The sequence below is a fragment of the Patagioenas fasciata genome, chromosome 3 (assembly GCF_037038585.1).
Source record: "Patagioenas fasciata isolate bPatFas1 chromosome 3, bPatFas1.hap1, whole genome shotgun sequence".
In the NCBI taxonomy this organism is placed as follows: Eukaryota; Metazoa; Chordata; class Aves; order Columbiformes; family Columbidae; genus Patagioenas; species Patagioenas fasciata.
The window spans coordinates 64367459-64392425 of NC_092522.1; the positions used below are offsets into that span (position 1 = coordinate 64367459).

Below are 24967 nucleotides of genomic sequence, written 5' to 3' on the forward strand. Positions count from 1 at the left end.
GTAGAAAGTAAATACGCTAAGTTTGCTGTCTTAAAAAGTCTACAAGTTTTTAGATCCTGGACTTAAAGCAATTTTGAAAGACAAAGGTGCAGCAATTAATTGTTTTAAAAAGCGATGCCATGTTTCATACTCAGTACCTCTCAGCTCTTACAGGTCTGACGGCCCAGATCCCACTTCACGGTCCACCAGTCCCACCAGTCTGCAGCAGACAGCAAAGGCTCAGTCCCAGCAGACACATACAAACACATCCCCATTCAGCTCGGCCTGTTCCTTCCCTAAATCGTCTATGAAAAAACACCTTTAAATAAAACGTTTTAGGATCTCCCGCTTGTTTTGCTGCAAACAGATGACCTGACAGGGCACATGACAACCCTGGTGGAAGCAGCACTGTTGCCATATGGTCTGTCTGTGAGGGCAACACACATCGAACACACACGGCAGGAAGACACGATGCCAAAACAAAAAAAAATTTCAATTCAAGATTGCATTTTGTGGCATACATTTACATTCACTTGTCACGATACCCTAGTTTACCCCATCTTGGGAAATCTGGAGGAAAGCCTGCTGAGGTGACTGGTAGCATGGGGCCAGTTCCTGCGCCTGCAGGAACTGATGCGAAAGTCTGAATGAATTCAACAGTAACAGGATGGCTTCTTTCCAAGGATTTCCCATTTCCACCAAGCTGGAGAGACAACAACCCTATACAATCACCCACTTTCCAACCAGACATATTTCTCTGTCCTGTATGTCTTCCCACGCCCTTCCGATAAACTGTATTACAATTATACAAAAAAATAAAATCAAATCATTTGTAGCTGAACTTTACCCCACACTTGGGATATATTTAAAGGCCATTAAATTGGCTTGCCTCCAACCTTCACAGAGATCATGTCAGGAGGATTCTCATTTTAACAAGATGTATATACAGATATTAATATGTACACAGACAAAGAGGCTGCTCTTTCAGTTAGAAAAGAAATTAAATTTCATCACAGAATGAATCCTATAAAAAGATATGTAATAAAGTTGAAATACCCATAAAATAGCTATTACTAAAGCAAAGCTTTCGTCAATACGCCTCCAAAACTTTAAATGAAGAAAATGGCTTCACGAAGTGGTAGTCTAGATTTCCACAGTGAGGACACTGCTGGACGTTGCTGTATTCAGAGAAATACTGCATGCCAATCCGCACATCTATTACTGGCTTCCCGCAGTGCTTACAGTTCAGTCGAGCCTGCAAAAAACAAAGAAACAAACAAAAAGAACCCTTTTGAAATGACCAAATTCACCTCTGTTCGCTGCCTCTGGAAAAGAAAGCATCGCACGCAGCCCCCTGCCCTCCCTGGCAGGAAAGGAGCAAGTCAGGAAACTGGCAGCAATGGGATCCACTGGTGAGGACTCTCCTCACCCGGACTGGCAACTCATAGGCACATACCATGTTTTTTACATGAAACACCACCACCAAATTATGGACAGTAAGTGTGCTACTGTCAATACTCTCCCCAACGCCACTGAGCTGGGCGGGCAGGATGAGCGAGTGGCTGTGTGGTGCTTGGTTGCTGGCTGGGGTTAAACCTCTGACTGACAGGAGATAGAGAATTTCAAAGTTTACATACACATATGATTGTTTTGTGTCAATTAATCTCTGAACCAATTCCTCAATTCCCAGCACAAGAAGTGCTATCTCAATAAATCATTAATGAAGCCCTAAAGCAAAGAGAGAAATGTTACATTTCTGCCATGCAGTTCAAGCATTTAGGCTGACGTTTGAATGTGATCCATCTACGAAATACATCAGCATTTTAATCTTTTACCTTAACAAACGTATAACTTGATCTACTTTATCAGCATGGCACAGTATTGTAACACTTTAAGTATCGTTTTAAACATTTATAATACATAGCAGGTTATACAAACTAAACATCACTTCAAGTACACAAACTATTCTACAAAATCCAACTGAGAAAGGATCAACATTAACTGGGTGGATATGAGAAATAATTAAAGGTCAAGGGTGAGGAGAGACAGAGCTATTAAGGTTCAGCAGTAACAAAAAAAAAGGAAGTCTTCAGAAGAAATGTAGCTGAGAAATCCAGCCCATTTGATGTAAAGAAAGCAACAGGCAGTGTGAAAGCTCAGCAAGCTGTCTGAAACACTCAAGAGTAGCAGAGAGATTTGAGACTGTAAAGGAGTTTCAGAGTTAAGGTGGCAAATGAGCAGCGAGGGCCTGAGCTGTACTGTAGCTTAACCTCACAGCCCAACACGCTAATGAAAGCTTTAGCTCTTCACTGAAAAGAACAAAAACTGATTTTCTACTGCAATCTTCATTTACGGAATTTTACTGGCATGAGGAGAGGAAGAAATTAAAGTACCACTACTGTTGAGACAAGACTCGGACAGAAACAATCAGCTCCACAGCCATCAACTCCGATTAAAAAGCAGAAATTCTAGGAAATACAATCTAGTAGGGCATGGGTTCATATGATTTTTTTAACCGAAGTGTTTTCCCCCTTGCTACTGTCCAGTACATGAGCTGCTAGTAACCTGACAGTGGCTGCAGTTCATTATCCTACACGCACTTTTGTCATGTATAATTAAATATTTTGAAATAAGGTACAAAATTATTCAAAATAGAAACTAGCAATGCAATTCAGAGCTAAATTACATACCATATTTAAATGTCGTTGCTCTGTATGCACAGAATCATCTCTAACAACCACAGTGAAACAATAATGTGTTTGATCTGGCAATCACAGTCACTGCAGCTAATGATTTCATAGTCAGTTCTATTACTTACCATGTACTGTCACACTGTCCATTAATCATATAATTAAGGCTCTTGTATAATGAAACCTTAATTCTTGTCTTACTACATTCAACAGAAGCAATTCAGATTTAAATTCGCTGGCTTTTACAGAGCTATCAAACCAGAAGTGTTTTATTTTTAAGAAGTCCCTACATTTAAAAAAAGGTACAATCTCAAGAGGCACTAAATTTAGAGGTAATAGCTCTGTCTTTATAGTTATCAATGTCACTTTATCCAGCAGTAGCAACACCACTTGTTTTTTGAACAACACATTTTGGCAAATACGTTAAATTTAAAATTAAATACCATTTTGTATATTGACAAAACTACATTTTAGATTGCTCTTAAGCACGCACAATACCATGAAGTGATTGTACTTTGAATGAATGGATCTCTGCGAGGCCTCTGTTCTCACTCAGTAAAATCACCTGCATGTCCGAAGGCAACAGCCCCCTCCCGAGCATCCCACCGAACCATTCCCAAACAAGTGCTTTTTCCACAGCTGTCTACCCCTACCTACACAAAAAAAGTGCTCTGCCCATCACATGGACAATTCTTTTGGCTGCTGATGACCCTGCTGCCTCAGACAAGTGACTACTCTGGAGTAACCCCAGGCCTCGGATCTTTCTCACCCAAGGTATAGATGAGGTGAGCATTTAAGGAAAACTAAGATGTTTCAGGCTGTGGTGGGGTACCAGCAGCACAGTGGAGATTAAGGAGAACTGGGTAAAGCCCGAGCACAAAGCCTTTTTAGATCTTTCCATTCCCTTGGCTTTTTTCCCACACTTACAATAAAACACAATTTGAGTAACTAAAAGAACACTGAATACATTAAACATCTGCTCAAAATGTGCAATTGTTATTAGAACACTACTGGAATTATACCTGATGCCAAAGGTACCTGCTAGGGATCACCCCAAGCATGAGATTTAATTGCAGATGCATTTAAAGGGGCTTTATTTAAAAACGTAAGTAATAACCATTGACCATTGCATTGTTTTTTGTCTAGCTATCAGCCCTTGTGCCTCGTAAGACATAGGGACACAGACTCACTCAGCTTTCTTGTATTGCAATTATAGACTAGAAAAGGATGAAGGATGGGAAGACAGGAGAGAAACACAAACCTTGGCTTTACTTACAATCAGCTGGAATTTCACCTAATGAGTCTTATTTATGGTACTAACCTGACAACAGGGAGATGCTGCCAGAATATCGTAGGTATACATAGTTCCCAGCTGGTGCCAGCTTCCATCCCATCGGGACTTGCACTTAATGCAGATAATTTTGTGAACCCCTTCTAAGCAGTCTACACAAACAGCATAGAGGTGCATAAGCCTTCCTGTGGACAGGAAAGACATTTCTTAAGGAGACCAGAACAGAAGATCAAAACAGACACTTCCCACAACGTATTATCTGCCCTTTAGTGATACAAATCACACTTTTTTAAAGGGTGAATGATAAAGCAAAAAACATTTCTCTACAGGAATTACATAGAGCTTAACTGAAGCTATTTTCCGTAGATGCAAAACTCAGGAATTAGTCATCACCCTGCCCACCTTCCCTTACTCCATTTGCTGGTTGACCTTAGCAAAATACTTTATAAAAGTTGCTTAAGCTCAATGAACAGATGCCAGGTTAAGCTATATGATCAGCTGCAACATTTCCAAAACCAGGATTGTGCCCCAGCTTCATCCACACCTCAAAGAAGTGGAGAAGTGCTGAAGCTTATCAGCAAGCTAGCAAGCTGCGTACAGATTCTCTTAATTTGCCAAAGTCTTCCAGCAAAGAGGGAACTAAGGACCCCGTGGAAAAAAGCAAAAGCCAGAAGAGCAATTTTCTTTCATGTACTTTTGCCTGACCATTCATTACAGCACATACATTTAAAAACATTGTACATTACACAGAGACTTTAACATGCCATTCAGAACTATGAATCTATTGAGGTCTGTTTGTATGCCGACTTTCAAAAAACGACTTATAATGCATAAAAATCAATCGGTTCAGACTTGAAATATTTTCTTTACATAAAGGTGACTAAACTCACCAATGCAAAATCCAAGATGCAAATTTAACACAAAACAATAATCCCTATACAAATTATAAAGATCTGATATCAAGAGTAAGCCTCATTTGTAGTGATTGAATGAATTTGTAGCTTAACAGCTGGCTATTAAAAATGGGCTGGCAGAGAGTAGTGATTCTGTAATATACCTTATTTTGCACTGCTATAACAGACAAAGTCAAGAAGTGATGCAGTTACAGACCAGCTACAAAACAGAATTGCATATAATATGCATTTATTTTGGATTGCAATTTGTCCTCTTTAGTAAAGTAATGAACACATCACAACCTGTAATTTAAAGAACACATAACATATTGTGCTCTTTTTAGATAAAAGAGAATAAAATATTAACCATTTATGATTAGTCCATACCAGATACTTTAAAAATAATGGTTTGGGTTTTAACTCGTTGTGGTTTTTAGGTCAATTATTCTAGAAAAATGAGAAGACAAACCAGATTCTTCTTAAAACAGATACACAAAATCAACTTGCTAGTATGAGCTGATAAAAATTGAGTTACTGCACAATGGAGTGTTCAGCTATAAAAAATGTGATGGGGTGAGACTATAAGTACAAATATAATAAACTCTCTTCCTAAAGTGAACACTTAAAATTGGAGACTTTCAAATAATTCCATGCACAAAAGCCTTATATTCTGCAGGAAGATAAAATAATTTTCCTTGTCTGAAATTCTGTACTGCTCCTGCACATTAAAATATTGCATTCTCCCATCACTTCATTTGCAGGATCCTTGTTATATAGGAAATGAGACACCTGATATCTTAAACATGTCTGAAATAAAAGAAGTGATTTTCTTTACTGAAGAGAAAATAACACCCTGGAACAGCACCTTGCAAGCTTAATTTCATTTCAAAGCATACTTCTGATAATAAACCATTTTACCCAGGACAACGAAGTAAAAATTTTAACAATTAATTTTTCACGGTATCTTGTCTGAGCACATTTTTCAGATGTATTGTCCAAAGGGTAAAGAGCAATTAATTAAAAATAAAGAATTGCAGAGTTTCATTTTTAGCAGCAAATGTTAACAAGTGATGAGTTTACCTCTTGCTAAACCAGCTGTTAGTACTGATAAAATCACAAGCATGTTGTGCATGCCTCCCCACCAAAGCAAACAATCATTGTTATCTCACATACGTATATTCTGTTTATCCTGGAGCCTTTTTAGATTGCATATTTGCCTATCACTTTTTCTCCTTAAAGTACACTAGGCAAGACAGAAACAATAATGTCAGCATGCATACAGTTTAGTGACTCAGTGCACAGTGATTTAAGGAAAAAAAAATAAATACAAAGTTTGTTGAGCAAAGGAACGTTGTATAACATATATTATGACCATGCATGGGATATAACAAATTTTTTTGAAATAATATAAACTTAAAGGTTAAAATACCTGTCATTAATGCCTTCCCAACACACTTTTCAACATACAATTCTACGTTTTCAAAAACCAAACTACGAATACTTTCTCTGACTTATTTTAGCCATGCTGGCTGCCAGCAGGGTGCAGGACAGGCACACTTTGCCCTGTTCCACCCTTATCACTCACGTGGGGGCAAAGTTTTCAGGAAGAGCTGAAGCTCATCCTTAGACCACAACCATTTGTTTCTCTAGGAGGAGAAAAGTAATAGATACCTAGGTCTCAACTCAGCTCGGAGCTGGGACATGACCAGGATGCAGTCCAAACAGGTGGGAACCTGGAAATAAGTCTAAAACTCTCACTACAGCATTGCTGCTTCAACCCGCCATATCAAAGCTTATTTTCACTGCATTCAACCTCTCCAGGCCAAACTAGTCCTTTCCATATCAAAAAAAATAAATAAAGATTGCTATAAGCCAAAATTATTTTCTCTAGTCTGAAAGCAGATGACAGGCATCTCATCTCACCGGTGGTACAAATGTAACTTTCAACCATATTGCAGCACAGCATGCTTAAATTTAAAACATTCTTTGAAGGGTTGATGTATATCTTGGAGTAAAGCTCACAACAGATAAATCAGCACGCACACACTGCAGAGAAGATTGGCTGGAAAACCTTCCCGTGGTCTACCTAGAAGCTGGATGAGAGATCTCTTAGTTGTAAACCAAAACACAAGGCACAGATCTTTCTACACAGCATTTACTTTTTGTAATTCCTTCTAAGTATTTCAATCTGATCCACATGATTAATTTGGATGCGACTTCCAGCTTTACAGAACTGCTTAAAAATGCAGAATCAGGATGAAAATCTATAATGAGAGGGAGAGGGCAGAAAAGGCAGTTCCACCATTTAATGAAACCTAGCATGACTGACAGACAACCTGTACCTTGAAGGTGACAGGGAACATCATATTCAATCTCATCGTGTCTCGAAGGGCTAAGGAACAGGGTCCCGTCCACCAGCGGAAACTGTTCAAACACTGGCAGTGCCCTGTGGCACAGCGCACAGTTTACAACGTTCCTGTGGCTGGCACTAAGAGCAGCAAGGATAAACTTTCGAAGGTCCTCCCCTTGGCCCACCTGGGCATCGTCTTCCATCCGCACATGGAAAGTATTCAATTTATGCCTGGGGATGTGAGTAAGCAGCTCGGATAGATCGAGCCTTCTCAAAAACTGCACAGGGGCATCGAAGTGTCCAGATCTATGTGCTTGCAAGCCAGCTGCCCCGTAATCAAAATGTGCGTTCCTGAACATGCCCCCGCCGGCCATGTTCTTCTTATGGGGCTCCAGATGAATGGCGTTCTTCAAGAACTCTCCTAAATATCGCGAGGAACGAGGGCCGCTGAAATGCGTGGGGGCAAGAATAGAGTAGCCGGTGGGTGGGGACTGGCCGGGAGAAACACAAGGCGAACGAACACCATAGCTGCCACCCATGACACCCTTCTCCTGGGAGTTCTGCCTGTCCATTGAGTGCCTTCGCTGGAGGTCATGACTCAAGCCTTTCTGCGGCTTGTTGGCCGGCCTCCCCTTTTTGGCCTCCTCTGCTGACTCTGCCATCGACCTTCCTGTGCTTTTCTCCAACACTGATTTTTTCTTCTTATCATCCTGCATTCGCTTCACCTGGTACCAGTCAGTGTCCTTCTTTAAATGACCCTGCCCACAACGACAGGAGCAAAACCGAAAAGCCAGGTCATATCCCTTCTTTGTCCACATATTTTGGCGACACTGCTTTTCATTCCAGCTCCTGGCTCTGCCAATGCAATTGAACTGGACAAGAATGCTGCTTTCCCACTCATAGAAGCACTGAAGGTGCATCCAGTTGCTGTATGGACAATGCTCGTTGTTGCATATGACCTTCTGGTAGTCATCCTTCTCCAGGTCCACTGGCCTTCCAAAGCTGCAGATCAATGGAGTAGCACAAGGGGCTTCTGTGGAAGATAAAACAGATAAATTAATAACTTAATGGGCTGTTGATTGCAATACTTCTTTAAACATTGTGCCAAATACACACACAAGTTCTTACTCATGCCCACGTGCACTAGCCCTGGGTCAGGGCAAAAAGCAGTCTTTGTCAAAAAAAAGTTAAGTATGTGAAAGAAGATATGGAAATTAAGGAATAAAGAAACAAATGACAGTTTGTTTCATATTCAAAGCCAAAGCACCTCAGAAGCATTAGCCCTTCTCAAAGGTTTGTGGATACTGTTGCAAAGGCTTTAAGAAGTAAGGAGAAAGCTTTGTGGATGTTTCCACAAGGTTGCTTTGAAGCCTGAGAGGCAACATGGGGAGAACGTACAGAGATTCTTGTTTGAAAAACAAGTAGGCACTACAACCCAGCTTTATGATCACAGGGAGAGGCAGGAATTGATCTTTTCTTTGGGACTGAGCAAAAGACAACAGCTAGGGAGAGAAAGAGGAAGCAGAGGAGTTTGAAAAGCAAGACAAACAGCTTACGTTCCTAGTCCAGCAGGGAAGACCTTCATCACATTGCTCAGGCAAACACAGAATATACCACCATCACTGACCTACCAGATAGCTAAATTTCACAAACCAAATCCTTCTGGAACACAAACCGGTTAAAAAAATAAATGCCACATGGCCTTTTATCAGCGGTCTTCTATTAGCAAAGTAACAGTCTTTGCTGCACTATATATATATATATATATATGTATATCCTTTATATCCTTGAGCAAAGAACAGTTTATTTCAATTCTCTCCCTGCAACAATGTCAGCTTCTACACAAAAATGCTAAACAAAAAATGTTCTGCATTTATGGACTAATGACATTTTCCCCTCCCTCACCAAAGTACCATGAACTACATACAACTCCCATTTCTGGCTGCTCAGTTGCAGCTGGGAGGCACCAAAACGACAGGAAATTTTCAGTTTCTATTGGATCTGAAGAGTTTCCAATTATGAAGTTTTTAGATGCTTACTCAAGTATCACAAATATTTCTTCTCTGCATTTCTGACTTCCTACTTCCTCCACTTCACCAAAAAATCCTGCTCCAGTAGGGCTGGCAGGCTGCCTTTTAACCTTCGTACTGCTGCATTCCAACACTAGCAGGCTTCTCCAGGATCTTTCACGGTCAACTGCTGTCTCACCCCATGCAAAACAGAGCAAACTGCTCCCTGCAGTTCCGCAGTCTCAGCCAGAGCTCCGGGACTTGAAGAAGAGGTATTTTGAGCCTTAGAGAAGAGAGGCTGCCTGATGCAGGTATTTTTTTCCTTTTAGGACTTCAAATTTCTACCTCATAAGCTGGGATAAAAACACACACTCTGTTGCATTGCTGTTAATCCCATTTTTGTCACTGCTAACACAAATAATAGAACACAATTTGCAGTGGGATGATTTTATGCTGCTGCATTCACTCCTACCGTGACTCTCAGTCACAGACACACTACCCATCATCACCTGTCCTACAGCAGCAATTCACAAACCAGAGGCTTTAGAACAACAGATCTTTGCCCTGTTAGTGGTTTTGCCCCTTCCCAACAAGTTTTTCTTAAAAGGCTATAAGCAAACAAACAAAATCTTCAAGGTTACATTCAGTAAATTCAATATTATAGTAGCTCTTAAGGCTTATTTACCCAGAAGAGACAGGCATAAAGAGCATGACAAAATTTTCCCAAGCCGCTCCCTGGAAGATGCCACATCCTTCACCCCACTTCTCTGCCTCCGTTTCAAATGCCACAAGCAGCACAGTTACAAGGAGAATTTTCTGCAACACCTTTCCTTCAGGGACTGGCCTACAAAGTGCAAGCAAAGCACATTCCCCAAAAGCATTCTCTTAAAGTAAAAAAGCCTGTTTCATTTCAAGATACGGACCTATTAAGTCATTAAAAACAAATTACCAAACTGGAGAGAACAGAGATAAGAGAGGCTTTCCCCAGGGACTCTTTGGAAGTTTCTTCTATACATGTGACACACTCTTACTAGTTGTCTCAGGTCTCTGAAAAGCCAGTAAGACCATATACGTTTTGAGAGGTCTTTGAGAAGCACGAATTTTATTGGTTACCAATGACTAACTTTTCTCCATGTATTTACTATCTGTTATTGAGTATAATGTCACTGGCCAAGAGCAAAACTGAATGATAACTTATCTGCTCTGAAATAGAATCTGTCAGTCTACCAGTTTACAGATTTCTCCCACCCATTCTCCCAGACTTCGATTCAAGTCACCCTATATCACAACAAGCATCTTTGCAAAGTTTTTCTTCATTGTCAGTCGTTCTTTCTTTATATTTAGGGTCTGAAAGCACAGTTCACTACTTTAACATCCTTAAGAAATTTACCTCAGAGAAGCCAATTAAACTGAAACTGTCAAAGGCAAATCATCAGAAGTCAAATGTGCAGCAAGTTACTGGAGGTACCAATATAAACAGTTCTCACTTATGCATTTCCTGTATTCATTTATTTCGGCACATATTCCCTTTCACCACTGCCAGCAGGCAGGAAGCAAGAACATGCCAAAAATCCACTTACGCTGCCCCTGTGTTTCGGAGTCTAAATGTTCCAACAGTCACAGGTATAATTATAGCTGGCAGCCGAGAAAGTTACTATATAGACAAGTCTAGAGATCTCCACTTTAAAATAATGACTTTACACTAGACTAGTTCATCCATACTGGCATAGTTAACTGACTAAAAAAGAAAAGTGATCCCTTGATGAGCCTTTGAACATGCTTTTGGTTTTGGATACAAGAACATATTATCTCTAGCCCCCTGAGAAGTTTACAGCCTCATCATTATGTGGACAAAAAATGAAATTAATAAAATAAGTGGCTGAAATACAGGAAAAAAACCACTACAGCCCGTTCATTCTACACGACATGTCCACAACTATTTATGATTGTAGAATCATAGAACCATGGAATTGTTTTGGTTGGAAAAGACCTTTAAAATCATGAAATCCAACTGTTAACCTAACACTGCCAAGTCCACCTCTAAACCATGTCCCTAAGAACCTCATCTATGCATCTTCTAAGCACCTCCAGGGATGGTGACTCAACCACTTCCCTGGGCAGCCTGTTCCAATGCCTCACAACCCTTTCAGTGAATTTTTCATAGTATCTTGGGAGAAGAGACTGACTACCTCCTTGCTACAGCCTCCTTTCAGGTGGTTGTAGAGAGTTGTGCTGGGTGTCTAGAGTCTATTGTCAAGTGACAACATATTTATTTTCCCTTTTCCCTGGGTGGTTAATGGAAGGACTGTGGAATGGGATCTTCTCCAGCTTCTCCTTGCGAACTTAGAGATGCAAGATTACCTTAGGAACTTCCCACATAGCATAACTATGAGCAAGAAAAAGCTTGAAGTTCTGGACAGTAATGTCTTGTTCAACATTTAAGGTAACTAGATGACTACAGTTTTCAGAAGTTCCCTCATCCAATCTTTTATCTACTCAGTATGAACTGACTGGTCATACATTTACCACAGCAAAAGCGGGTCTTGAGCAGCTGGAAGAAAGCAAGGGAGTGAACAAGAGCTTTCCCCCAGGTAAAATACTCCACTGAATTGTTAAATGGTGGAACTGAGATTGCTTTGGAAAATACAACTGCTAAGAGGAGAGGCTGGTCCCTACCCACCTCTTCTGGGAACTCACCTGACACTCCACTACTGTCACTGCAGTAGCACAGGAAACACTAGAAAGTTAACAGGGCTCTCTGCTGTTTTGCTGTGCTCCACAGCAAGGTCAATGCCATGCTAGTCAAAGCACCTGCTTTCACTGACACAGGTTTGTTATTAAAACGTCTGTCGACCTGGAGAAGGCCTCCATAAACCTCCAAAACGGAAACTGAAGAGCCTGGCACAGCTAATGGAAGTTGTCTCCACAGAAAGTTCTGCCACTTCTGTGGTATCCCCATATTTAAGAAAGCAGAAAACTCCACTACCTGGAAAGCCTATAGAAACCTCAAGGCAATATTCAGTTCTGCCTAATACTCCAAATTCCAGCAGGTCTATCTGTACAAAACAGACTGTGCAGGACTGAACATCCCTTGTAGACTTCTCTCCATTCACATCTCCTGCCAAACAGAATCATGCTGCATGTTCAAAGAATATGAGAATAATCTAAAAAAAACCCCACCAATTTTTGTGCAACTTTCCCAGTTCACAGCAACAGAAATGCCTTATGAGCAAAAGAGACAGTGTTCAGATCACTTAAGTATGGGAGCCACGTTAGCAAATGTGAAGAGCTCTTCCCATCAACTCACGTTCTTGAAACTGTTCTGGGACATTCAATTATCATTTTATAAACAAGACAAAGCACTTATTACAGAATTACAAAACTTAAAAAATTCTTGTTATCAAGCCCTCCTATTTTCCATTAATTAGAAATGCATTTTGAGATTATTCTTTAAAAAGTCAGAGCTAGGATCATCGTCTTAACATTTTACGATAACAGTAGAACTATTACTGTCAAGAGAGACAATAAAGGGGAGCGAATAGAAATTCACCTGGCCAAACTGCCCATTTACACTTGCAGCCCTAAACTGGTTTGTCACCTAAATATTATTTGCTTCCAAGTAACTAGGAGCTCACCAGATTTGTTTTCCAAAGTTACGAAACTGAACTCCACCAAAAATAAAAGATTACCAGGTATCAGAACAGCATCTATTCTCTCAACAGACCCTGCTGAAAGGATGTGTAAAATGACCATAGAAGTACTTCTATTTTCTCTCTCAGTTTCAAGATGGTTTTCACACCCTAAGAGAATGAAACAAGACAGTGTGCAGTTTTGTGTAGCGGAACAGCTTCAACATTTAGACACAAGTGCACACCCATAACAGACAGGCTGCCAAACTGCAACTAGAATTGCACGCTGCTTCTTCCAAGAAGTTATGTTCCCACATAAAAAAATACATGTTTTCTTATATTCCACTATAGTGATTTTGATGAGTAATTCTGAACAGTTGCATGGGGCAGCACATAAAAGTTCTCTAAAACAGAAGTAACATACGATAGTCCAAAGAAACATATATTTGAGCAAAGAGAGCTCATTGTTCAAACCAGGTTATGTTTTACATTTGACAGAACTACCATAAAATTAACTTTTCTTTCAAAAATGAGAACATGACCGAAGACTGCAAGGAAACTGTGTGGGGTGTTTGTTTTTTTCCTCCGTTTTTCTGTTCGTGTTTATAAACATCAATAAAAGCCAGGAATAGAAACACATTGTTGAGATAAATTTCCTTCAGTGACAACAAGAGCAAAAAAACCCACATTAACGGGTTTCTACATTTTAATAAAAAAGAAAGAGGGTATACGAAGACCACCCTTCCCATTTTATGACCCAAACAAAAGCAGCATAACAGCTGCCTAAGGAACTTCCCTCTAGTGAAGTAAATGGAGGAGAATGTTGTTTACTTCTGTTTACACACCCACCATAAAACCAAAGATGCACCCAGCAAGCCAAACGCAATGACTCCACGTCTGCTTTGTGACTCCTCTCATTTGTTCCAAGTCCTCAATGTGGACGCCCAAAGCAAAATTCACTCTTCCCCCACCACGTTCCCACATCATCCATTGTGTTAAGCACCAGAGTTTTTCAGTCAGTGGTCAGAAACAGATAATTATTTCCTGCACTCACCAGCACAGGTCTCAGCTCAACGCAGACTTGGAATCGCTGCGAAAGCTCGAGGGAGGTGTCAAATGTGTGGCTGGGGGCAGAGGACAGAGAAGCGTGGCGGCTGTTGGAAGAGGCAGCCCTACTCTCACCTTAAAACAACCGTCAGGTGACAGTAGGTTGTTTTGTATCTGGAAAAAGAAATTATCTAAAACCAAAAAAGGCAAGGTCTTGACACTGGATTGGTTGTAAGACACTTACTATGGCTTACTTCTGGTCTACCATTAATTTAGCATCCCATCATCTATGCCAAGGACACTTTACTTGCCAGCACATTATTACCTCAGCCAGAAGGGTACCTGTGGGACACATTGTAAATCAAGCACTTCAGCCTCTCCCACCACTTCCCCATGAACAGCGCTCTCTTCACAACACTACGCAGCCAGGAATTGTTCACTCTGCCACCTTGAACCAGAGCTGAGTCATCTCTGTGGAAGGCGACTCCCTACCAACCATCTGCACGAATTTTCTGCATTTCCTCTGCCATCAGTATAGTTTTATTTTAATTGAAATCATACAATATTATCATCCTAACACTGCAACGCAGCTGTAGAAAATTAACCACCGCCGCAACAAAACAGACTGAACTGAAAACTTGTGTTAACTGTCCAATGTGTTTACTTTGGTGAACCCTGGAATACAATCTAATACTCAAAAGATAACTAAGACGTGACAAAATGGTATTGCCATACACATAACTAGCTAAACAGTACAAAAAAATATGGTAATACAGAAATGATCAGCCACCTTCCTAAGAGCCTGAATGCAACGAGAAAAAAATGTTTCAGAAGTGGATCCAAAAGGCAAGCCTGGATCTTCACTGCAGCAACAACAACAACAAATAACAGCTGACAAACAGTGAGAGAAATCTTTCAAAACAGCTCAGCTCATGGCTTATATATTGATAACACTCAGTGATGATGACTGATGTCTCTCTAAAACTTCTTAAGCAATCTTCATGGACTGCTCAAGATGAAAGTTTTCAGTCATTCTCCAGAGGGCAGAGGAAAAAGACAAGACAGTACTACCTGGTAAGCTGCGTAAAACACAGGTTTTCTCCTGCGTCATGAGACTCCCTGTCATGTTCTTGGAAAGAGAAGACAACACCAGTAACCCATCGTCACTGAGCCACGGACAGAGCTCGGGCTGGTATGACACCCAGCACAGACCTACGTGAACCACCCTGGAGGAGCCATCGACTCCAAGCAATTCCTCATCACAAGAGGAGTCTGGCTGATGGCTTTGCACATGTGAGCACCTACAGATTGACACCTACATGCCAGTCTGGAGCTCAATCCTACCTCCAAGGACCAAGTAGCTGCAGTCAATGTTTAATGCTCAGAAGGGCAAGGTATCACTAGTTTTATTAGAAGAGTAGTCACATGAAGTGATCATTTTTCCCTAGAAAAGACTTCAGGTAACTTGGAGCTGCTAAACCATAGTTTACCTGGGAATTCAGATGGCAGGACTCCTGGAGGGCTCAGTAGGTGCTAGAACGATCTCCATGCACTTTCACTTAGTTGACTTCACACTTGGTCTCTAAGGGAGTCTCTTTGTTCACAGAAAACAAAACCAAACCAAAACAAAAAACACCACTACCACCACCACAACACCAAGAAAGGCCTAGCAACTACACAGCAGTGGGGAGATGCCATATAAATCATGAAAGCTTAACTCATACCTGCCATGTTAACACCTCCTAACTTACGGCAGAGTCAGAGCTGGTGCCTGTTTATGAAATCGACAAGTAGCACGTGGCTCTCACTCAACCACCCACTCCCAGCTCAGCCATTACCTCACCAAAGTAAGCCAGAAAGTCAAGAGCAAAACTGTACAAACTAAGGGGGACAGGCATTTCCATGTGCACAGCAGCTTCACGGTTTGTATACACAGCCATCTGTGCACCAAGCTGGACTGACTGCCTACACAGCTGAAACCCGTCATGAGAATTCACACAGTCATGTAGAAGTCACCATAATCTGTACAGTTATCATCATTTAATACCTGTCATCCAAACACAGAGAACAACTCAAGTCACCAGCTTTGGCTTTTGCTTAGGATGTAGAGACCCTCCCTGCATTGAAGAAATCTTGCCATGGCTGCACTGTAATACACTCAGTCCAACTGAAAATATCACCAGTTCACCACACCAAAGAGAACAGGCCTGAGCTTCTACCTGTATCAGCACCAAGACAACCAATTCCAACACACTCCTGATAATCCCATGTGAATTTTGAATCGGCTTAACCAGATCAGGCAACGATGGGTCCTCCGTGCCACAAGCAATCGCACCTGGGCCAGGAAGACTCCTCACACTCCTCGGCGCAGGGTGGATTCTTCTAATGACCTCTACTGTGGTGAATGCAGAGATCAGTGACTATGTCAAGACCGGTGGGCATTAACACATTTTGAACACTGGTTGTTGCTTTGTCCGCACATAAATTGTCCTCACAGAAAAGCATTTCCACCATTCAATTATCTCACTGTAGCCTTCCAATAGTTTTAATACCTTGAACTGTTACAGAAAACTAAACGTGGTACTTCAAGAAATAGATGTCCTAATAACTAAAGCAGACTCTAATACACCTGCCCCAGCAAGTTTTCAGTGGCAAATTCCAAGTCATGCTGGTAATAAAGAGATAACTGTGGCAAGCAGTAGATGCCCTAACAAGCACAGATGTAAACACTGCAGGCTGGACTTGCCAGATTCAGAGCCAGCTATCCACCAGACGCAGTCCAAAAGCACAAGAAGGGAAGAGAAAAAAAAAAAAGAGAGAAAAGTGGCATCAGCACCTCTTTTAGTTTCAAGTCAAGCGATGTTTGTATGATTGGTCTATCCTTCCCAATTTTCAATGTGACAGACAGTATTTTTATTTCCTGTGCTAAAGACTAGAGAAGCTGGTAGAAACTCAGTGGGAAAGGTGAGATGCAGTCACTCCTAGCTGCAGTACCTGGCATCTCTGCAAGACAGCAGCTCCTGAGTGTGGAGCTCTCGGTTCCAGTGGACGCCCCTGGGCTGCTTTTGGCATCTGTGCAGAACACAGAGACCTCAACTGTGCATGGCTCCTGAAATCGGTACCGGTAGCACAGAAATGGAGACAGGGAGTGCCTGGTACACTTAACAGCCAGGCTTTGATTGAAGCTCCCTCCTCTCCCAGCAGGCTTTTAAGACAGAATCATAGAATCACAAAATAGTTTGGGTTGGAAAGGACCTTCAAAGGTCATCTAGTGCACCCCCCTGCAATGAGCAGGGACATCTTCAACTAGATCAGATTGCTCAGAGCCCCGTCCAGCCTGGTCTGGAATGTCTCCAGGGATCTACCGCCTCTCTGGGCAACCTGTGCCAGTGTTTCACCACTCTCATTGTAAAAGATTTCCTCCTCAGGTCTAGCCTGAGTCTCCTTTAGTTTAAAACCCCTTGTCCTGTTGTAACAGGCCCTGCTAAAAACACATAGTAGAAGTGTGCTCTAGTTACCTAAATATACTTTTTTCAAAGATACTGAGCACAGTGTGGTAGTTTGAATAGATTACAAAGACTAAAATATATTTGCCGGCCAGGAACAACAGCAATATCCTTCTCGAGCCCTAGAAAGAGGACTGATAGACTCCACCATTGCAGGAAAGACAGAAGGAAAGAGATAAAGGTTAAAGTGAATGTTCTCAACACAAATGTCACTGAAGTCTACCAGGTAATGCCTTGCTCCACTCAAAATCCTGCAAGCTTTCAAAACAGAATTACCCACTCCAGTAACTAGATTACTGCTTCAAGAGGCCTCTTTGAAATTATTTGAATTTCTATCAAAACTGTTTAAAGGAAGCCCATGCCCTACTAATGCCGTTGTAATTTAGACATCCTGAAGAATAGCTTGAGTGTTTTACCGTGAGCTGGATTCAAGGTTTACCTCTGTTTTTTCCCCTCACATACACTGCAAGAAGAAAAGCAGAGGATGGATATCTGCCAGTCACCACAGCACTTTAATATCAAAGGATGTCACAATATGCAAGGTTGTAAGTGAGGTTGAAAAAAACTCACAAATGTATCCAAGGACTAGAAATCATTTTGTCACTACTTGTTAGAGGGAGGAAAATACAGGATGAGTACAGATGAAGTAAAGCAATCAGTTCAAAAACAGTATTTCCTCATACGAAACAAACATCAAGCCCAACCACTACTCATGCAGATGCTACACTTAAGCAAATGACTAATCACATGAACACAGAATGCCATCAGGGCACAGATAACCATTTTGATAGAAAATAACTTAAAAAAAATGTGTACTTGCATGCATGAAAGGATATTATTTATTTTATTCAGTAATACCACAGACGTGATTCCATTTGCAAAGATTTGCAGAACATGGATTGCATTTGCTACAAAAGCATCTAACTGCATACTCTCAAAAATCCTAAAACAAACATTCAGGTCCTTTCGAACCTGATTTGCATTGATAGAGACAGTGAAATTTGCATTCAATTGATTTCTGCTGTTAGAAGAACTCAATGGAGTTATGAAGCAAAATGGTTTTCCTTTAGAAAATTAACAGGTATTAAATTCTGTACTCACTGGAACAGAATAGAAACTTAATTTTCCAGGTGGTCTCACTGATATCAATGGGACTTCCTCAAGCTAAGTAATAAGAAGGTGCCAATACTGAACATCACTAGAGTGCCAAACTAGAATTGGATGTTATATGCAGCAGGGAACATTTGACAGCAAATATAAATTCATGCTTAAACACTGTGGCAATTAACGCTCTAAAAATACATTTTCAAATTAAATATTGCACTGACAAATTTTCTGGCCCTCTTTAACTATCCCACCTCCAGGATTTTTTTTTTTTTTCTGTAAATCTTAATTGTTGGCCAGTCACAGCTTTCAGTATGTTAATCACTGTTGTGCTGACTGATTTTCTTCTTCATACAGTCGTCCTACATTAGCATTTTTATTGGAAAGTAAATCAGTCTTACAAATTTGTGAAACCCAGGTGAAGAGCAGGCAAAAGCACAGCTGGCCATTTCAGACCCTGGTAACTACAGAGGAGTTCAGAGCGCGGCCAGCGCGGCGGGCACTGCTCACACAGCCCCTCAGCTGCTGGGGCAGGGAACTCCATCCCTGCAAAACCACCCTCCACTGAGACCTACAGCACCTACCTCCACCAGTTCCCCTGCAGCCTTTTTTTTCCCCCAGACTCTCATGCCCCTGTACAAATCTGACCTCCGGCAACTCCACCTGACAACTCTCAACTCGCCAGTTCTGCCATTTTTGCAGTTCAAGGACTCACCTATGCCAGAATGGAAAAACTATGGTCTTAAAACACACGGTCAACACACCATAAGAGAGCAATTTAGAGACAGCTATGCCAATTTTTTTAGCTCAATTTAGCCGGCTATAATGAACCCCATGTTAAAGGAGAAAAGCACAGATAAGGAGAGTTAGCTTCTACTTTCCTGTCATCTTCTCACAGCACCGATGCTGGAGAGACTAGAGTGACAAGAACAAGGGGATGAAGCAGCAAGACGCTGGGACAGCAATCATCAAGAGCAGGAAGAGGGCTTGGGTCTACTGGACAGTGAGACCAAGAATGGAAACAAGGCAAAGAAAATGGATGGAGGAAAAAATTTTAGGGTCAGAAAGAACTGTATGTGGAGACCAGAGTGAGACGTTTATAGGATAAAGGGATAAAATGGCTGGAGCTGATGGTGTAAAAGCACCCAGGCTCAACGAGGCAGAAACAGAGAAGGAATTTGCACTCAGAGCCCTCATACGTGAAGCAAACCCTGTGGACATTCCTCTTCTGCTGCTCAGGCCAAAGTATGCTCAAAATGTCTTGCCCCCTCACACTCTTCTATATCTGCAGACAAAGATAACCAACTATCGCCATTAGGAACACTGGTGATCCATAAGGCTGGACTCAGTGGGGTAAGTGCACAATTCCATGGAGCTGCTGGTATCATTTTAAGTGATGACAGTGCAGATATTCCAGTTTGGTTAAGTAATCCAGAAAATCAGCTAAAAAAATAGAAATGTATTCGGAATATCATTCAACCACTCTGAAGATGGGGACTTTCAGAAATGAGGCTTTTTGTGACATCACATTTCAGTTTCCCTGTGCACTGCGATACTCTTACATTAGTCAGTCCGCCCCACCCATGTGGGGCCTTATTCAGCGTAGAAGAAGGATGTACTTTGGCCAAAAAAGATTAATCTATCACATACAGAATTCCTACTTGGTCTGATGGAAGACACAGAAAAGGAAGGCACAGCTAGAGAATGTGAATCCTCCTTGTGAGCATCATCCCAATACCTGCTGAAAAGTGACAGTGCAAGATGGAGAAAAGCCATCACATCTGGTCAGTGGTTGTACTCTCCACTTCCCTGGTTCCCTCATGGGAGTCTAGAATCCCACCGAAAAAAAAAAGCATAAAAAGATGCCCTTTGGGGCATCAATCATCATGCCAAAAATTGACTGACACTTTGAGGGAAAATTGTGCAGGGATTGAAGCTAAATTTGTCAAAATGTAAAAGGGAACAACATCTTCCCAATGTAAAGGAGTGCTATAATGACAGTTCCGTATTACATGGCACCGCTAGTCAGAGCTGCACAGAGAAGCCCAGAGGAGATTAAAAATTCTGTTTCATTATGGCATGTGGATGGGGGGCAGAAACAATATATGGATCACATAATGAACTGTGAAGACTTAAAAAAAAAAAAAATTTGAACCACTATCCTTTCACTGAATGCAGCAGACTCCTGATGGAACTGCGTAATTAGACTGTCATATTGACATCATGATGCAAAGCCAAGGTTTGCACAGACAATCTTAATTTTGCAATTATTAAATATGCTGCTTTCATCTCTGCATACTTCTATCTTGTCATATTAATGAAAGAAAACAGGTTATGTTATTATTATCACCTACTGCTTTTCCAGGGTAAAGATAGAGTAGGAGAGCAATAATACCAGACACATGCAAATTACTCTAGAACAACATTCGGTGATGCTGCAGGAGAGCAGAGTGAGCCCGGGGACGACAGACCCACAGGACCAGGGAACCTGGGCAGCACGAGTCACAGAATGCAGCTGCACGGCCTGAAAGCAGCACAGCGAAGTGCTTCCCTGCACCCAGCACACTTAATCTGTAACCCAGATAATCTCCCATGAATAATCGAGAGTTGACTGTGTGCAGAAGAACTCTATTAACCTCACAACTCACTGCAGCAGGCCACGTCCTCCATAAACTGCTTAGTAACAAGTACCCACAAGTGCACGGACTCTTACAAACATCTTGAGTCTAGTAATGGGACACTTGCCTCCAAGACCCTGGCTATACTGCACAGCTTAATTTCAGATTTTACGGGCTGGAAGACTTAGGGGAATCTATTATCATCATCTCATCTTTTCCTTGCACATGAGAGCTGGATTCCCAGCTCTGTAGCACGACAGGAGCAGTTTCTCCTTTCATCTCCTGAACCAAAGCTGTTGAAAGCTTTGGACTTATCAGTGAGAACACAATTTATGAAACTTCCAGCTCAAGATTATCTGATGGGCAGCAGTCAGTGTAAAATAATGCTAGCAACCACATCCACTCCTCCAGTTATCTGAAATGAAAGATATGACTAGATGTGACGATCCTGACAAGAAAAAGATCAGGTGTGCTGACCAGCCACTTACAGCAAATCCCAAAGCCAATGTTGTATGTCCGTTGTGAGGGGGGAAAAAAAGGGGAGAGCAGGGGCTGTTGACAAAAGAGGTGAGGATATTTCTGACCACTGAAGTCATACGGAAGCAGGGAGCAAGAGAAGAAAGAAGCATCTCAGAAAGGCAGCCTCAGCTTCCGAGGAAGCCGACCAGCGCAGAGGAAGGACACGTAAGGTATCCGGGACACACAGTCTTACAGCTGAAGAAGAATGACAACCTGTCCAGCGAACAAGCTGCACCACTACCAGTGCTCACAGGCATCACCTTCTGTGGCATCCGCAGGAGGAACAACGCTTCATTATCCCCATGCAAAACAGCCACAGCAGAAACGCGCCTCTGCTTTCACGTGAAAAAAAATGAAAACGCTTTTTCTCCCTGCCTCAAAAATTAAATACAAGCCAACAGTGCCATGCACCTGCAAAGCAAATGTCATGCATGTCATATTGCTCAAGTCATGATAAAAGTGCTCTAAACATTCTCTAACTCCTGCTGATCTGTTGTGGTTTTTTTTTTCCTTGTTCACTCACTTAGAACAAATAGTGAAAAAAAGGAAATTCTGAGCATTCCCCATGATTCTCTGGAGTAAGTAACACTCCTATAAAAGTAGTCTGGCAAACACTTTGTGAGCTAAAGGGATTCACAACTAATTGCTAATATTTCTAAGGAAAAGTTTCCATCAAATAACACACAGGCATCAGACATCTTGAAAACCAAACGAACTACCTTTGGCTAACAGCAGCCAGGCGAAACTATCGTCACAAAGCATAAAACCAGTTGTAGCTACCCTCCCACTTTTTCCAAAGCATGGAGAGTAAAAAGCTGAAGTCCAGCTTGGGAGGGGAAAAAAAAGAGTCTGCGCTGCAGTCTGTAAATCTAGCAGCAGACCTAAGATGTAGAGGGTTTTGGTTTAGCAAGAAGTGTAATAAAATCCTAGTCTACCTTTAGTTTTAGCCTGAAATACCATTTTGCAGCAAGACTTCCTGCAAACATGGACAGAAATGCAAGTTTCTGCAAGAAAACCCCATACCAAAATTGCTCTGAACCAAAAACCAGCCCACCGACCAATGGCAACATAAAATGGTTGATGAAAAGCGAGTGTATTACCCTCACAAAACCAAGTGCTGGAAAACGACAAATAAAACGGACGGAAAAGTAGGACTCCATTTTTAATTGTGCCGGAATAAAGCCGGGATTTTTCAACGAAGCACAGAACAAGCCGAGACGCGGCAGGAGCCGGTGGGCGCTGCGCCTCCCACCCGCCTCCGGGGATGCGCTCTGCCCCCTGACCGCGCTCCCGGGCGGGCCGCCGCCCCCCACCCGCAGCTACGGCAGCCGGGTGCTGCGGGCCAGGGAGGCTCACGCCACTTTCGGCACCGCCGCGGCGGAGGGCCCCGCGCTCCGGTGGGTCACCGGCCGGGGACACCCTGGCGAGCAGCTCCCCCCGCCCCGCCGCGCATCTCGGGGAGACCCCGGCAGCGCAAAGCCCCGGGCAGCAGCCGCCCCTCTCATCCCCGGCCCCGCCGCCGTCCCTAGGCGCACGCCCGTACAGCCCCTCTCACCGGGCGCTCCTCCGCCCCGCCGGGCCCACCCGCACCGCCCACACGCCCCCCAGCCGCCGCCTGCGCCACCGCGGGCCCCGGGAGGCCGCGGGGCCCGGCCCGTCGCTCACCGCTCTTGACGTCTCCGGGCGCCGCGCCGCCTGCGCCCGCCGCGCCGCCCGCTCCGCCGGCTGCCCCGCTGCCGCTGCCCGCCGCCGCCGCTCCGGCTCCGCCGCCAGCCGCGGCGCCGCCGCCCGCCGCCGCCGCGGCGCCACCGCTCGCCGCCGCCCCGTTCTCTTGCTCGTCGCCGCTGCTGTTGGCGCGCTTGTTCTTCTTGCCCTTGCCGCCCTTCTGGTTCGGCATCGCGGGCCCAGCCGCCGCCGCAGCGGAGCGGGCGGGCGGCGGCGGCTGCGAAAGGCGCCGCCGCCGCTACCTCCGGCTCATGGCGGGGCCGCGACGGCCGCGCTGCGCTGCGCCGCGCCCGCGGTAGGCGGTAGGGCCCAGGGGGCCGGGACGGGGAGGGCGAAAGGCGTGTCCCGCTCGGCCGGCGGTCGCCGCCGCCCCGCTTCCTCCCGGAGCAGGCGCGGGCGCTGGCGGCAGCGGCAAGCGGAGCGCTTGTTGGTGGGGGGGCGGGGAGCAGCTGGGGCAGAGCCAGGCAGGAGGAGCGGGAGGGGCTTATCGGGAGCGGGAAAGGCCCGCTCCCGCAGGCACCGGGCGAGGAGCTGCCACTGCTGGCACGGGGGCGGGAGGGGGCAAAGCGCGCCCCGTCGCCGGGAGCCGGAGCGGGAAGCGGAGTTGGAGCCGCCCCCCCCCGCAGCCGGGGCGGGGCGGGCGGCCGTGCCGGGAAGCTGCCGCTGTGAGCCGTACCGCGCCCCGGGCGTAGGGCGGGGGCAGCGCGGGGCCCCGCGGGTGTCAGGGGGTTTCCGTACGCGTTTCTTGGCGGAGCCCCGGTCCGTACGGTCAGGGCTGGGCTCTCTCCTCGGCATCCCGAGCGGTGTGGATGTCCGAACAGCGGGGAATAGCTGGAAAATGTCACCTGAGGGTGCAGGAATAAAAGAGGTGGGGGGAAGTAATCAAAATAATGCAGTCTCGTGTTTTGGGGGGTGGGTTAAGCAGCAAAAATCCTTGCAACATTACAGCTCTGACTTGAGATTTTTCATCTCGTGTAGTTACTGGCAGAGGTAGGTCTGTGAGTGGCAGATAGCTGGGGTGAACCTTGAGGACAGAAGTTAGATGACGGCTGTCAAACTGCTGCACACACCTGGAGCAGAGCTGGAAGCCACTGCGCCTCGATAGAGGCGTTGTGGAGGGGCTGCAGTCTCAGCTTCTGCAGGAGTTCGGGCTCGGTGGGGGTCACTGGAAAACTGGTAACAAATATCCACGGGATTCCCGCACCTAGGGAGGTGAGGTGCTGACAGTTGGCTGCAAAATAGCAGCAGTCGTGACATCCCTTTGCCTCCCCCAGCAGCGGCTCCCCACTTGTAAATGTCCCTGCTGGTGTGTTCACCTTGGTACCTATGAGTTTATCCAACTTGAGAATAAAAAATACAACCTATCCTGTTGGCACACCAACTTCCAGCCTGAGCAGTTATTCTAAGCCTGGCAAGCTTTTCCTTGCACGTAAATTACTTTTTTTCCTTCTGACCCAGATCCTACTGATTAGGTTTCCATGAATTCCTTATGCAAGAAGGACACAGGCGTGCAAGAACGCGCCTTCTTAGAGCAGCTATAGTTAGTGGTCTGTGACTGGTCCAAGCTGGGAGGACAAGAGCTTATATGAGCTGTATGGGCTCTAGAG

At 43.8% G+C, this 24967-nt stretch overlaps 1 protein-coding gene across 1 annotated transcript; it reads right to left on the reverse strand.

Moving 5' to 3' along the window:
- Positions 1–187: 187 nt before the first annotated feature.
- Positions 188–23982, reverse strand: HECA (hdc homolog, cell cycle regulator). The gene is made up of 4 exons (XM_065833831.2): positions 23301–23982; positions 7196–8236; positions 3991–4145; positions 188–1234 (listed from the first exon to the last, which is right to left on the reverse strand). Exons 1-4 carry the CDS (start codon positions 23530–23532, stop codon positions 1070–1072), a joined length of 1593 nt encoding a protein of 530 aa, XP_065689903.1. The 5' UTR covers positions 23533–23982; the 3' UTR covers positions 188–1069.
- Positions 23983–24967: the final 985 nt, after the last annotated feature.

What these genes read in the sequence shown, in the direction of transcription:
- HECA (XM_065833831.2), bottom strand. Translation starts at nt 23,532, where the DNA reads ATGCCGAACCAGAAGGGCGGCAAGGGCAAGAAGAACAAGCGCGCCAAC. An exon ending in GCCCGGAGACGTCAAGAGCG is followed by an intron (nt 8,237 to 23,300) that starts GTGAGCGACGGG and finishes TATCTTCCACAG; the next exon opens with AAGCCCCTTGTGCTACTCCA. An exon ending in TGTTCCCTGTCACCTTCAAG is followed by an intron (nt 4,146 to 7,195) that starts GTACAGGTTGTC and finishes TCCTGTCCACAG; the next exon opens with GAAGGCTTATGCACCTCTAT.